The sequence below is a fragment of the Terrapene carolina genome, unplaced genomic scaffold (assembly GCF_002925995.2).
Source record: "Terrapene carolina triunguis isolate 2854851 unplaced genomic scaffold, T_m_triunguis-2.0 Scaffold68, whole genome shotgun sequence".
NCBI classification, from domain to species: Eukaryota; Metazoa; Chordata; order Testudines; family Emydidae; genus Terrapene; species Terrapene triunguis.
The window spans coordinates 76,327,995-76,343,350 of NW_020664419.1; the positions used below are offsets into that span (position 1 = coordinate 76,327,995).

Consider the following 15,356-nt stretch of genomic DNA (forward strand, 5'->3'; position numbering starts at 1 on the left):
CTTGAGAAAACAGATAATTTTACTTTCCTTCGGTATCTGTTCAATATAAAGAGCTCAAAATAGGGTAGGCCTTTACTTTTGGAACTTCTTTCTGGTACCTTTCTTCCAGTGTGCCTTCCATTTCCAATATGTCCTTTTCTCCCACTAGTTTTTCATGAGAGGGGTTAAAAAAAAAAAAAAAAAAGGAAATAGAAGGTAGACCAAGTTTTGTGACGCTATGAACTCCAAGGAGTACCCCTTTCAATGATCTTTAGGACTCAGCTACATGAAGAAATGGCCTGTCATGCCTGTAAATATTGGAACAAAGAATCCTAAAAGACTGGGGTAGAAGAGGAAGAAGGATGAGGACTTGGGTCCCCTGAAACTCACCCAGGGCTCTCTGGCACATCCTCAAACTTGCTGCTTACATGCAGCGCCACCAGTAGATGAAACTACTGAGGCAGAAAAGAACACCTTTTCTCTCTTCTGAAAACAAAAGGCTTCCCAGATTGTCTCTGTGTTTGCTGGTACCACCATTCCTGAGCCCGAAATATCTCTTCAACATGACAGCCATAGCCGAAGACCTGGCTGTAGTGTCCATGATATCAAATGAAGCCTCGAGAGAATTTTTGGACAACTAGCCTTTCTGGTATAAGACCAGAAATTCCTTGGTTTCGGGAACATACTGGGTCCAAGTAACAGCTCTGGACTAGAACAAAACATCTTATCTGGCCATAACTCTAGTAATTTGGTCTCTCTGTGCCCATGTTTTGATGACACTGTCCCAGCTCTAGATTTGTCATTTACAGCAGAATTCACAACTGGCCCAGAGTAAAATATTGGAAAAATAATTGACACTCACACTGGTAACCTGGTATAAGGAATCTGGCTTCCTTGAGGCAGAAGCAGCAGAGGAAGAGTGATTCCAGACCTCTTTAACCAGCTCACTGACAAGGAGGACTGTTTTTTTCTCTTTGTACTCCAGGATTTCAAAAAATGTATGTGGCTTGTTAGACAAAACTGCCAGTGGAATACCGATATCACAGCCATTCTACCCACCAAATCCTGAAAGGCCTTGGCATAACTTACAGAAGAGGAATTCCTAGGACTGCCTCACCAGTTCCTGCTCCTCAGAGAGAATGCATCTGATTTCAAATCAGGTACAACTACCGCTCTTGAAGGTTTAAAGTAGAGGAATCCCAGGGACCTCTGAAGAGGCCGTCACCTTCTTTGTAGGAGAAGGCTTCCTTTAGGAGGGGTGGGGGGACGGGAAGATGTTGGTCTTCCATCATCTCATCACAGAGGCCACTTAAGGAGGAAGGGAACCACAGGACCAAAAGCCCCAGGTACCCAGTACATGTATGGATGACAACTGGGTAAAATTTTAATTTTGGAACTGTCCAGGCTGACAACTGAGGTTCCAAAAGTTTTCCTGTACCTAAACCAAGTTCCCCTTTGAGGTGGAGCTGCAGCAGACTGGGAAAGTACCTGGTTTTCTCAGTTCCAGGAAATCTACAGCACCAATCTTGGAAAAGGCAGGAACCATGGATCCAACGATGGCTCCTCCATATGACAACCTGGAGCAGATTCATTGTGGGATCCTTGTCAGAGCACCTCTTTCTCTCACAGTACAGCTTTTTAGAATGACCAGTGCCAGAAGATGTGCCTTCTTTGGCTCCATCTGAAGAATTCAGGTCTTTAGCTGGGGGAATGTGCTTCATCAGCCTGGGATTTTATGGCAGGCACTAGCACTAAGGAAGGCTTATTGTCCATATTACTTGTGCCTGGGAAGACTTTAGGGGAAGGTCTATCAGACTCTTGCATTACCAAAGCCTCTTGCAAGCAGCAGATTCTAGAGTACAATCTTATGGTACTTTGGGACCTTTTCATGCCTATCTGAAGTACAGAACTTTGTGAGATAAGAGGAATCTCTTTTAAATCCCATTCTTTTAGATGGGCCTCCCATTGTAAGTAAGGCTGAAGGAGATCTAATATATATTTAAAAAAAAAAATGACAAGTGAAAAAAACCCTTAAACCTAATCTGACAATGCAACTATTTACAACTAGATTTGCATGTATAAGAGAAAAGGAAGAGTTTGGCTCTGTCACTGCTCCAGGTGGCAGACTGTGGAATCTGAAGAGGGAGGATATTTATACGTGCGGTCTGTGGAACGTTGGGCTTGAGGAAATTGAGTGCATCCCATAACTGCCATCTGCTGTCTGAAAAGCTTCCATGATTAGGCATGTGACTCCTACACTGGGGCTCTGTATAGGTAATGTCATGAAGAATGTAGAGGCACAGTATGATGATTGGTGTGGAGGGGAGGTAGTGGGGGGCCTTCCTGTTTATTACCTCCAGTTCCTGTTTGTTTCCTGGTTCCTGAACTCAGTGTTCCAGTTCCTGTTTGTGTGTGTATTTAGTGTTGGGTGTGATAGGCTGAAGACAATGGAAAAACCTTAACATGAAAATAGGATGTTTTCCAGTCTGAGTGATGAATGGTTAAGTATAATGAATTCCTGGTGTTTAAATAATATATAATGAGGTACTGTATGACAGATATAACCACTGTATTTTTACTGTTGCCTTTATTGTCTATATTCATAGATACGGCATAGTAAAGGCTACACAGCAGCTGCCTTCTATTCCTCAAGACTCACAATCTATTGAAATAAAACAAAGCCTTCACTATCACCGAAATAGTATGCAAATAGAGGATACAAATTACGATGCTATTAGCATAGATGCTAAAATTATGATACTACTGACAGAGGGGATTTAGTGACTTTTTAAAATTCACCTCTGTTGGACATCAGCTTCAGAAAAGGTAGAGCAATGAGAAGACATACTTGTTATTGTTGCTTTTAGAACATTTATGAGAAAAATGAGCAGACTGCAGACTTGCTCAGCAAACAGAGTAAAAAACTGCTCTAAATACAGAAAAATACCTGGCAGATCATGTTTCCATATAGCAATTTTTGTTGTTTTCTTTTTTATTATAAATCTTTGGATCTGTAAACGATGGATGAAAATCCTGGGTTCAAGAGATAGTATCTTGGTGTAAATCAAATTACACACAAATGACTACATTAAAAGAATGTTAAAGTAGCAAAGTCAAGCACTCAAAAGTTAGGAAAAGCCAGAATTAAGGTTAATTTGGCCCCCTTCTGTGTATCTAGTATGATACAATGTTTAATTACATGATCAAACATTATTTCCACAGAACCTCTGCCTCAAACAGTGAATATGATAGCAACTCAATATTTTATTTCATCCTCATTTTTCAATGTGTGCCACTTCCTCTCCTCCCCCCCTTACTTACTGCACACTATTCAAACCCTGGCTCTGAATACACAATTACTTATTTCTTCATGAGGTTTTCTATGTTGCTAATCACTATATTATCTGAGTATTTCACAAACATTAATTTAATTTAATTTCACAGCCTCCCTGCGAAATGAGGGAGTGGTGTTACCCCCTATTTTACACATGGGGTACTGAGGAACAGAATGATTAAGGTCAGAAGTATCCACTAATTTTGAATGCCCATTTGACGTATCTAGGATCTGATTTTTCAAAGCATTATATAGCAGTTTATACATTCAAAGAACACCTTCTGTTGTCTTCTGTGGCAGCTGAGAGTGATCAGTACTTCCACAAATCAGGCCCTATGGTCTCATTTTGGGCCTCCAGAAAATAAGGAACACACAATTAGTGACAAACTGTGAAAAGTTTGGTCTAAATGACTTGTCTACCACCACACTGGAACTCCGACAGAAGCAGGGATAGAATCCCATTCTCTAGGACAGCATTCAACATCCTTAACCATGAAACTATCCTTTCTCTTCCTGCTATCCCCTGCCTCATTCACTACATCAATTCCAACTTCCACAACAAATGGAGTCCTACAGACAACAGTATCCTTTACTACACAACACTGAATCATCCCCAGAGCAGGTCCACCCTGTGCACTGAATGCGGCAGGTGTCCTGTGGAAAAAATAGTACGTGATCATATAATTAGACTGTATCATAATACATATGCACAAGGCAGCTAAATCAAGGTTGCACAGGCAACCATGATTCTCGCATTTTCTAACTTTTGAATGCTTGACTTTGCAACCTTAAAACATTCTTTTAATACACACCCCTCTCCTCACCCTCGCTCCCAAGCTCCTCATCTGATCTCTGTGTCACCCAATCCTGTCTCAGTCTCCCTCCCTCAAAGGCTTTTTGTCCCAATCTCCTAGTCCTGCCTGCCCCCTCACCTACTTATCTGATGTCACCCCCCAACTGCCAAACTGGCTCCTAAGTCTTCCTTCCTTCCAGTCTCTCCCCCCTCCAACTGATTCTCAAGGAGCAGAATTAGAGAACACGATGGTAAAAACCATTGGTCAATCTGCCTTATCATTTCTAGCGTTGCTAGCAATGGCTGAGCTGCACTGGTGCTACAGCAACTTTGGGAGAAATACCTAAAATTCTCAGTGAAGATGGAACCTTTGGTAGACTGGGAGAAGGAGAACGTTCAGATTTTAAATTAGCACCTAATTAAAATAAAAACAGGTTCACACATTTGTTGCAGCTATAGAACTAAAATGTCAGAAATGCATGAACTTGCATACAAAATTACTCTCTCCCACACCTTAACTGAAAGCTTGAATTTTGGAAAATACAATAACTTTTAAATACACTGTAAATACTCACATCTTAATTGTCACAGAAAAGAACAAAATTTTAAGTTAAAAATAATTACATACCAGGACTGAAGAGGACGATTGCTTTCAGATAAGCATATTCATACCCATCTAGGCAAAGCTTAACCATACTGTTACAGAACTCTTGCAGTTTGAAGATATGCTCCATCACTAGTTTTCCTCTATCTGTAGACAGCTTATCTAGATTAGTAGAAAAAATTGCAGAATGGATTTTTCTGGATAAATTTACATCTGATTTCTAAATGATTCACACAGCTGGTAATATGAATCCATATTCTTCTTCTGAAGGAAAAAACTACAGGCCAATGTATATTATATTAGTTATATTATATTATATTATTTAAACACACTTCATGATTTGGCTGATAATCCTACTAAAGAGTCCAATGATCAGAGGTGGACTGGCACCTGAAATATTAATCACCAGAAGGGGGAAGAAGATTACATACTAGTAAATGGAATTCCCTGAATGTATTACGCCCCTGCAGATGTACTCCATAAGAGTCATGTACCATGCTCACGCATCACAGAAGCGTTAGCAGCACCAAATCTATTAAAGGGCACTTCTTCCATTTTAGGATCCAAATGTTCTAGAATCAAAGTCTGTAAAACGATCCACCCCATGCCTGTCTTAGCTGTATTCCTAAACTATCATTTTAAATACATGACTGCACTGGGAAAGGTTTTTTGGATAGTAGCATGATTACTTTCCCCTTTTAAAAAGTGAGATGAGTCAATTTTTAGGAATCCAAACCAAGCGGCTAGGTGAAGACATACAAAACATTCAAGATCTGGATTGAAAATCTTGCCCCATTTAGGGGTATGAGAGCTAACACTACTAGGAGGAATACACCTCTGCCCCGATATAACGCTGTCCTCGGGAGCCAAAAAATCTTACCGCGTTATAGGTGAAACCATGTTATATTGAATTTGATCCACCGGAGCGCGCACCGCTGCCCCCCCGGAGCGCTGCTTTACTGCGTTATATCCGAATTTGTGTTATATCGGGTCGCGTTATATCAGGGTAGAGGTGTATAAGGAATTCTCTGGAGAGGTCTATGAGTTTAATACCACAAGAGCCTGGCCCATGCTAGAACAATTAAAGTAACTTGAGCCCCAATCTAACTATTATAACTGTAAAACAATTAAAGCAAATCTATTTCTTTTTAGACATATAGAAAAATCATAGAATGGTGATGAAGAACAAAGTATCAAAGACTGAGATGCTATGTGTATCTCACAAGCAATTACAGCCCTGTTCATTTTTTTTTTTTTTTAGTAGAGTTGAACAAGAAAGTACCATGGAACAAGATGTTTCAATATAAGGGGCTTATACCTGATACCTCTGAGGGTATGTCTACACTACAAACCCACCATGTAATTACTGTGGTGGTGCAGGTCCACACTACCCTCCTTGGGTCAGTGGTGCACATCCTCACCTGGAGCGCTTCCACTGACCTACGAGGGGCAGTGTGGGGAGCTCAGAGCCCGGTCTCTCAGCTTCGCTGGCGGCTCCCTGCCATGAGCCTGACTGAGCCACAGGCTCCCTGCGGGAAGCCCCCTCCTTGCTCCCCGTGCCCTATCAGGAGCGGGGGAAAGTCGCCTGCAGCGTCTTGTCCCTCCCCGCCCCATTCCCCACCGGGAGCAGGAGAAAGCCGCCCAGGACTTCTTGCCATCGGGGAGTGGAGTCCAGCTGCCCTGGTTTCTCAGCCCCCCCCCCCCCACACACCTGGAGCTGGGCAACCTTGTCAATTTCATGGCTCACCTGGGCTTCTCACTCCAGCTCCTAGCTGGGAGTAGGGTCCAGCCGCCCAGCTCTCCAGGGCAGCAGGTGCTTTCTTGTCAATTTCACAGCTTCTGCCCTGAAACTGACAAGAAAGCCGATGTAAGGGATGCAGTGTCTACACAGATACTGCATGGCTCAAACTACACCGACATAAGCCTTACACCTCTCATGGAGGTAGAGTTGTTATGCTGCTGTAGTAGAGCACCTACATTGGTGGGAGGAAGGCTGCAGTGTAGACATTGACATAATTAGGCCAACATAAGCTGCCTTATGTCAACCTAACTGTGTAGTGCAGACCAGCCCTGAGGGATATAAGATTTTTGCAGGTAAAGCAAAGATCTCTTTTTAAGAATTTTTTGGGGGGGAAATTTTTCAAAAATTGGTGCCTAAATTTGGTTTTCTGAGTAAATACCCTGATTTTCAAAATTTGTGAGTATCTAGCAGCTTCCCCTGAAATCAATGAAGGCCACTGGATGCACAGCAATTTTTAGAGTCAGGCCTCTCATTTAGGACCCTAACCGTAGGCACTAATTTTTGAAAACTCTAGCCTTAAGAATTTCCCTTTTTTCTGCTGTAATCTTCCATGGAGCAAGATGAAGGGGATGTGCTTTGCTTCATTCCAGAGATCTCCACTCATTAAATAATTCAGTCAACTCAGGTTTCACTTTCTTTACCTTATTCTTTTGTTGTTGTTACTGCAACTCACCTAAAGGCCTAAGGTCACCTCCAACCTCCCAGAACAAGAAAAGAAAGACTGAAATTGGTGGGTTCTTAAGAATTGCTAGTCTTCTCATAGAGTCTAAAGTAGCTCCTATAAGTGTTAGGACCTGACTGTCTCATCACAGATCTTTCCATACCGACAGAGACCCAGTCAAGCAGCTGTTTTCAGGGCTTGAAGCGCCTTCTGAAAAGACTGCACCAGTCACCCTTGTATGTGTATAGCTTCAAACAGAGATGAAACCACACCAAAAAAATGAGAATTGTAGAGAAATCCTCCACCGTTGCTCTAGCACCAGTGCAGCCCCACTAGTGCTAGTAACTGTGGGGGCACTGATATAGACTGGCCACTGGCATTTTTACCACTGTGTCCAAGCAATGGAAGGTATTTCCCTAAAATTCTCAATGTAGACAATGCCTTGGTGAATGGTGAGTTTGCTGGACTGGGTCTGTTGCCACTCTAGACACACATTACAAGACCTATGAGGTGAGCTATCATAGGGTTAATCCCACACAACAGGTGAAGTCCAAGAAACAAACAATTTTTCTTCAAAGACTCAGTATCAGATAGGAGTAAGATGAGGTGGTGACATGGCTGTGAAAGTTGTTGGGATTTGCACATTAAACCTACAACATTAAATCAGCTAGGATCAGCTGAATAGTTCATAACTGCAAGAGCTTTGAAAAGAAACAGGAACCTCCAAATCTCTTGACTAGGATGGGGGAAACCAGATCCAGGTAAGAACTGGGTCAAGCAAAAAAACTGTAGCACTCAGTATGAACGAGATGGCGTAAAAAAAAGTTACTCTTATAGGATTACAAGGGATGAGAGGGGGTGGCACCGGGGTAGAAATCACTGGAATATGAGATTTCTGTACTGACAATGAGTAACTATGCTGTAGTAGTTGTCCTGGGAAACCTAGAGGTTTTGGAAGCTGAACGCAGGGTGGGGGGAAGGAACACAGTTTTCAGAACATTGCAAAACATGTTTGCTGACTGTGGTATCCAGGAGACAGATAAGGCTTTTTGTATTGCAAAGACGGATTTATCTTATCTTGGGCAGGGGCAGAAGTGACTTAAAATGTGGGGAAAGGAGTGTTTTGAATTTCTCATTTTCCACTCCCAGTAAACCATGAATGCAACTAGCAGTCTCATTGCACACCACCCCAATATCTACTAATATGCACCAAAATGACAATTAGCTTGATATTTTTGCTAAAAGTATCAGCAGTTAGATAATTATCACAGAATCATAGAAATGTAAGATTGGAAAGGACCTCAATAAGTCTTCTAATCCAGTCTCCCGCCTTGAGACAGGACTAGGTATTATCTAGACCAGTGTTTCTAAACCTTTTTGATACCATGGACCAGCTTTCTGGCTTCCTAAACTGTGTCAGGGAAATCTCAGGGACTGGCACCGGTCCATGGACCTATCATTGAGAAACACTGATCTAGACCATCCCTAACAGGTGTTTGTCTAACCTGTTCTTAAAGACCTCTACAAACTTCCCTAGGTAATTTGCCCCAGTGCTTAACTACCCTTACAATTAGGAAGCTTTTCCTAATGTCTAACCTAAATCTTCCTGGCTGCAACTTAAGCCCATTATTTCTTGTCCTGTCTTCAGTGATTAAGAAGAACAATTTATCAGCCTCCTCTTTATACCAACCTTTTATATACTCGAAAACTGTTATCATGTCCCTCACTCAGTCTTCTTTTCTCCAGGCTAAACAAACCCATTTTTTTAAAAAAATCTTTCTTTATAGGTTATGTTTTCTACACCTTTAAACATTTTTGGTGCTCCCCTTCAGATTTTCTCCACTGACTTTATATTGTCAGGCTGTAGTGTTACCACCCGGAATGAAGGAAGGCAGTTCACATTTATCTTTGAGCTTTTATCTTTGGCCTTCTGCATCCTCTGGCAGCTATCACAGAATCAGTTTGCATCTAGTTCACATTCAGAAGCATTTCCCCCCCCCTCACTAGCACAAGGATTGTTGTTGTTTTTTGGAGGATGTGTGTGTTAAAACAAATTCTCAGGTACAATTATGTGGCAGTTATGAATAGAGCCCTGACTAGCATAGCTCTATGGATCATGAGTTATGTCATGATACCTACAATGGGAATCTACAGACCCAATTCATGAAGGAGAAAAAAATATTGTAACCTTTCCCTTCTCCATAATACATTTCAGTCAAATTCAAGTACATTTTAAAGTTAGGACTGAAAAGAAGCAACTAAAGAAAAAATACTGAAGTCTCCAGGAACATGGAGAATCAAATTAATATGCTAAAAGTTTCTTACACTATAAACTGCTTCTAGTTTTAGGAACATATTTTACATGATTTTCCATAATGGGACTTGTACAGTAATAGATCTTACGGCCAGAAGGGACCATTGTGATTGTCTAGTCTGACTTTCTGCATAACACAAATAATAGCATATCCATGTATTAATAATTCCTTCTTTAAATTAACAGTAGCCGTGCTTGAATTAGAGTATGTATCTGTTAGAAAAACATCCAATCTTGATTTAAAAATTTCCAGTGATGGAAAATCAACCACAACCCTTCGTAAGCTGTTCCAATGATTAATTGCCCTCACTGCTAAAAACTTGCAACTTATTACTCTTTCACTTCTCAAATCATATAAGCTACACACTGCCCACTATGTTTGTTTAGTTTGTGAAATCTTAATTCTACTAAAACTCAGAATTTAGTCTTGCTTTATACCATACAAAACAGCAAGACTTCCAACACAATTTTATAGAGACTGATGACTGAATGCAGGACGCAAGTCAATTTTGACTGCACATATTTTCCTTGAGGTTGTTCAGCATATCCTATTGAACTTTGCATTTTTAATTAGAACAATTATTTGTATATAAATTTTCTGGGAGGGAGAGAGAAAACGAAAAGGAAGGGGACACATTAAAATACAGTTTTTATTATTACTAAATGTGACTGACTTCTGTAGGTTTACTAAAATTTTCCACATTTTTCATGGACTTTATATTATTATTTCAATAGTGGCCATTCAATTGTGTACACAATAAATTCCCATTAACAATTCACAGACAACTAGTAAACTTCTGCACAGTATAAAAATTATGCACTGACTTTTAACTCATGCTGTTAATTAACTCCCCATTTACACCCTGAAAAATGGCAGGATGCATCTTACCTTGCTGTAAGCTACCATGCAGGTGATTAACAAATGCAGTTAATATAGTTGCCACATTCATCACTTGTGAACACTGTGCAAGACCAAGTGTAAAAAGTTCATTCCAGCAGGCTTTTACTAATGATATGCTGTTATCTTGCCTATTTAAAGGAACAAAAAAATTTGGTTACTGAAATTGTTTACTTGCAATTAAAGAGTGCTTCACATCTGCAGAGCACAGTACAAATAGTAACAATTAATCTAGTTTAGGCATTACTACCACTTCCAACAAATCAAAATCCAGATCAAAAATATTTTTATTTGCATGTTAGAATTAAAATTCCCAGGTTTATGTTAAAAGTGGCATTTGTATAGAAGTTGGTTTATTTTTAAAGAACTAAATATTAATAGTCTGCATCACAGAACTGGCCAACCAAATACTCTGAGAGAATTTGCTTCAATACAGAAATAAAACACCCTCCAATTGCGCGCCAACCTAGTAGTTCTCAACTACCTCCCCACACAAGAACCCATAAGGGGTATCATCAAACAACTACAATCCATACTCGATGGGGACCCCCATTCTGAAAGAAATCTTTCCTGAACCCCTCTGCTGGTCTTCAAACAACCCCCCACTCTCCAAGCTCAGCAGCAGCAGCAGCAAAGACAGGAGAGGACACCAACTCAAAGTAGCACCAGACCCTGCCAGAACAGATGCAAAACCTGCAGACATGTCTCCACTGCAACAATGATCAACGCCCACCCCCACATACCTTTCTAAATCCATGGGTCCTACATATGCCTATCACAACATGTGGTGTACCTCATACAGTGCACTAAATGCCCCAATTACAACTATGTGGGTGAAACCAGACAATCACTACACTCTTGAATGAATTCACGGAGGAAAATGATAAAAGAAAAAACATTGTATCACCTGTGGGTGAACACTTTTCACAAAGTGATCACACCATACCGGACTTATCCGTCCTCCTCCTCAAAGGAAACCTGCACAACACGGTCAAGACGAGCCTGGGAGCGTAAATTCATAACTTTGCTGGACACTAAAAATCATCTACCGAATAGACACACTGGATTTATGGCTTATTGCAACAATCTATAAATGGCTAACAACTGCCCCTGATGTCTCCTCCCCATGACTGGAAGGGTGTTAACGGTCCACTTCATCTTGAAATGTATTTTAACTACTTATGCTAAACAATCTGTTCAACCTTATATTTAGCTATGACGCTCTGAGTACATTTCCCAGACATGAAGAAAAGCTCAGTGTAAGTTGGTCCAATGAAAGATATTACCTCACCCATTTTGTCTCTCTACACCTCCCTAGCACAAGCAAGCTGATAGACATCATTAGTTACATTTTCAATGCATGTCCTATCACATTAATTTGCGCAGGGTTTACACTAGTTTTCAAACAATATTTACATGCAGTGGCAGAAGTTCAAATGGCTCCTGTGTTGAGGATGCTGAATGGCAGGCTGAAGGCCTTTTTTTAAAAACCTGAAAGCTGGCATGTTGTTGGATTGTGTTTTTAAATAAATTTAGTTGAAAGTCAACAGCTGTTTCAGTATTTGATTTAGTCACAAAGGGGAAATGGAGACATCATGCAAGTTAATCGCAAAGAATTTATCCAAGGCATTTTAGATGTGGGCAGAGACCAATATGACTTATGTATGGGCGAAGGTTAACTTGCATTTTCTCCATTTTTTCCTCATAGTAGCTATAGTATTTTTAACCATTTGATTTTTTTTTTTTAAAGAGTATGTTCTGAAATTACTCTGTCTCATAAAATGACACCTGACAGGAAAGTTATAGAGTGCACACAAGCTGTTTCTCTTTGTCTTGGAATTAAATGCATTTCCTCATGTCATACAGAACTACATGAACTATATCAGAACTAAGAAATTTAAGAGAGCTAATGGATTTTGCTGGACAAAGTGCAAGCTCTTAAGAAAATATAAAGAGAATGATAAAAACTGGTTTTAGTGGCAAGAGGCAAATTATTTCTGATAACTGCCACGCCCTACAATACCCCCCACCCACACCTCTCAATGTTTGATAAACGTTACTAATACTTCTCACTATCTTCCAGAATAGGTTAATAATGGTACAGTGATTACCAATAATTGATTTGCAAAAAGAGAACAATATCTGATGCCTAAGGCACACAGGTAGCTGTGTATCAGCCTCTCTCTACCTTTCTTTGGTAATTCACATCACCATCGCATCCCAGTTGCAAATGCAGGCTGAGTCCAGTCTCACCACTTGCAACTCATGTACCACAGGAAATCATGAGATGTTAAAAGGTGACTAATTCAAGAAATGATGATATGCATAGACAAGTTCAGTTCTCTGCCAACAACCAAACCTAGGTTTTCATTTTCTAATGAAATGCAATGATCTTCACTTTATACTAGGGCTGTCAAGCAATTAAAAAAAATAATCGCGATTAATTGCGCAATTAAAAAAATTAATCGTGATTAATCGCACTGTTAAACAATAATAGAATACCATTTATTTAAATAGTTTTGATGTTTTCTACATTTTCAAATATATTGATTTCAATTACAACACAGAATACGAAGTGTACAGTGCTCACTTTACATTTATTTTTGATTACAAGTATTTGCACTGTAAAAAAACAAAAGAAATAGTATTTTTCAATTCACCTTATACAAGTACTGTAGTGCAATCTCTTTATCATGAAAGTTGAACTTACAAATGCAGATGTAAAAAAAAAAACTGCATTCAAAAATAAATGTAAAATTTTAGAGCCTGCAAGTCCACTCAGTCCTACTTCTTGTTCAGCCAATTGCTCAGACAAACAAATTTGTTTACATTTTCAGGAGATAATGCTGCCCGCTTCTTGTTTACAATGTCACCTGAAAGTGAGAATAGGTGTTCTCATGACACTGTTGTAGCCGGTGTTGCAAGATATTACGTGCCAGATGTGCTAAAGATTCATATGTCCCTTCATGCTTCAGCCACCATTCTAGGGGACATGCAACCATGCTGATGACAGGTTCTGCTCGATAACAATCCAAAGCAGTTCAGACCAATACATATTCATTTTCATTATCTGAGTCAGATGCCACCTGCACAAGGTTGATTTTCTTTTTTGGTGGTTCGGGTTCTGTAGTTTCTGCATCAGAGTGTTGCTCTTTTAAGACTTCTGAAAGCATGCTCCACACCTAGTCGCTCTCAGATTTCAGAAGGGGAGAGGGGATAGCTCAGTGGTTTGAGCATTGGCCTCCTAAACCCAGGGTTGTAAGCTCAATCCTTGAGGGGGCCACTTGGTCTTGCTAGTGAAGGCAGGGGGCTGGACTCGACGACCTTTTGGGGTCCCTTCCAGTTCTATGAGATAGGTATATCTCCATATATTATAAGGCACTTCAGATTCTTAAACCTTGGGTCAAGTGCTGTAGCTATCTTTAGAAATCTCACATTGGTACCTTCTTTGCATTTTGTGAAATCTGCACTGAAAGTGTTCTTAAAATGAACAACATGTGCTGGGTCATCATCCAAGATTGCTATAACATGAAATAGATGGCAGAATTCAGGTAAAACAGAGCAGGGGATATACAATTCTCCCCCAAGGAGTTCAATCACAAATTTAATTAGCAAATTTTTTTAACGAGCATCATCAGCATGTAAGCACGTCCGCTGGAATGATGGCCAAAGCATGAAGGGGCATACATACGAATGTTTAGCATATCTGGCACGTAAATACCTTGCAATGCCAGCTACAAAGTTCCATGCAAATGCCTGTTCTCACTTTCTGGTAACATTGTAAATAAGAAGAGTGCAGCATTATCTCCTGTAAACGTAAACAAACTTGTTTGTCTTAGCAATTGACTGAACAAGAAGTAGGACTGAGTGGACTTGTAGGCTCTGAAGTTTTACATTGTTTTGTTTCTGAGTGCAGTTATGAAGCAACAACAAAAAAATCTATATTTGTAAGTTGCACTTTCACGACAGATTGCACTACAGTACTTGTATGAGGTGAATTGAAAAATACTATTCCTTTTGTTTATCATTTTTACAGTGTAAATATTTGTAATAAAAAATAATATACAATTTGATTTCAATTACAACACAGAATACAATACATATGAAAATGTAGAAAAACATCCAAAATATTTAATAAATTTCAATTGGTATTCTATTGTTTAACAGTGCAATTAAAACTGCAATTAATTGCGGTTAATTTTTTTGAGTTAATCGCGTGAGTTAACTGCGATTAATCAACAGGCCTACTTTACACTTAACGTTTCTAATGACGAGTACTCAACAATTCTAACAAATTCATTTAATTGTTTAGATGTATTGTCGGGGATATCTTTAAAAAAGCAATATAAAGGTGATTTTTTAAAATTACAAATTTACAATAATCCAAACCTAATTCAAGAATGTAAGAATGACCATACTGGGTCAGACCAATGGTCCATCTAGCCCAGTATCTTATCCTCTGGCAAGGTGATCAGTATCAGATGCTTCAGAGGGAATGAACAGAACAGGGCAATTTATCCAGTGATCCATCTCTTGTCGTCCAGTCCCAGCTTCTAGTAGTCAGAGGTTTATGGACACCCAGAGCATGAGGTTGCATCTTGACTATCTTTGCTAATAGCCATTGATGGACCTACCATCCATGAACTTAGCTAATTCTTTTTTGAACCCTGGCTTCACAACATCCCCGGCAATGAATTCCACAGGTTTACTGTCCTTTATATGGTGAAGTACTTCCTTTTGTTTGTTTTAAACCTATCGCCTATTAATTTCATTCAGTGACCCTGGGTTCTTCTGTTATGTGAAGGGGTAAATAACATTTCCTTATTCACTTTCTCCACAATATTCATGATTTTATAGACCTCTATCATAGCCCCTCCACCCCGCACTTTCTTTTCTAACATAAGTCTTTTTAATTTCTCCTCATATGAAAACTGTTCCATACTAGTAAATCAGTTTTGTTGCCCTTCTCTGT

General features: G+C 39.8%; 1 protein-coding gene across 4 annotated transcripts in view; it reads right to left on the minus strand.

The window, feature by feature from the left end:
* The window catches only part of NR2C1 (nuclear receptor subfamily 2 group C member 1), a 103,736-nt gene that overhangs the window by 7,516 nt on the left and 80,864 nt on the right, over positions 1-15,356 (minus strand). For all 4 annotated transcript variants that reach the window (XM_024218300.2, XM_024218291.2, XM_024218281.2 and 1 more), the window contains 2 exons: positions 10,376-10,515; positions 4,735-4,872 (listed from right to left, as the gene is read on the minus strand). In XM_024218300.2, the coding sequence (XP_024074068.1) occupies positions 4,735-4,872; positions 10,376-10,515 (278 nt within the window). The remainder of the gene's footprint in view (positions 1-4,734; positions 4,873-10,375; positions 10,516-15,356) is intronic.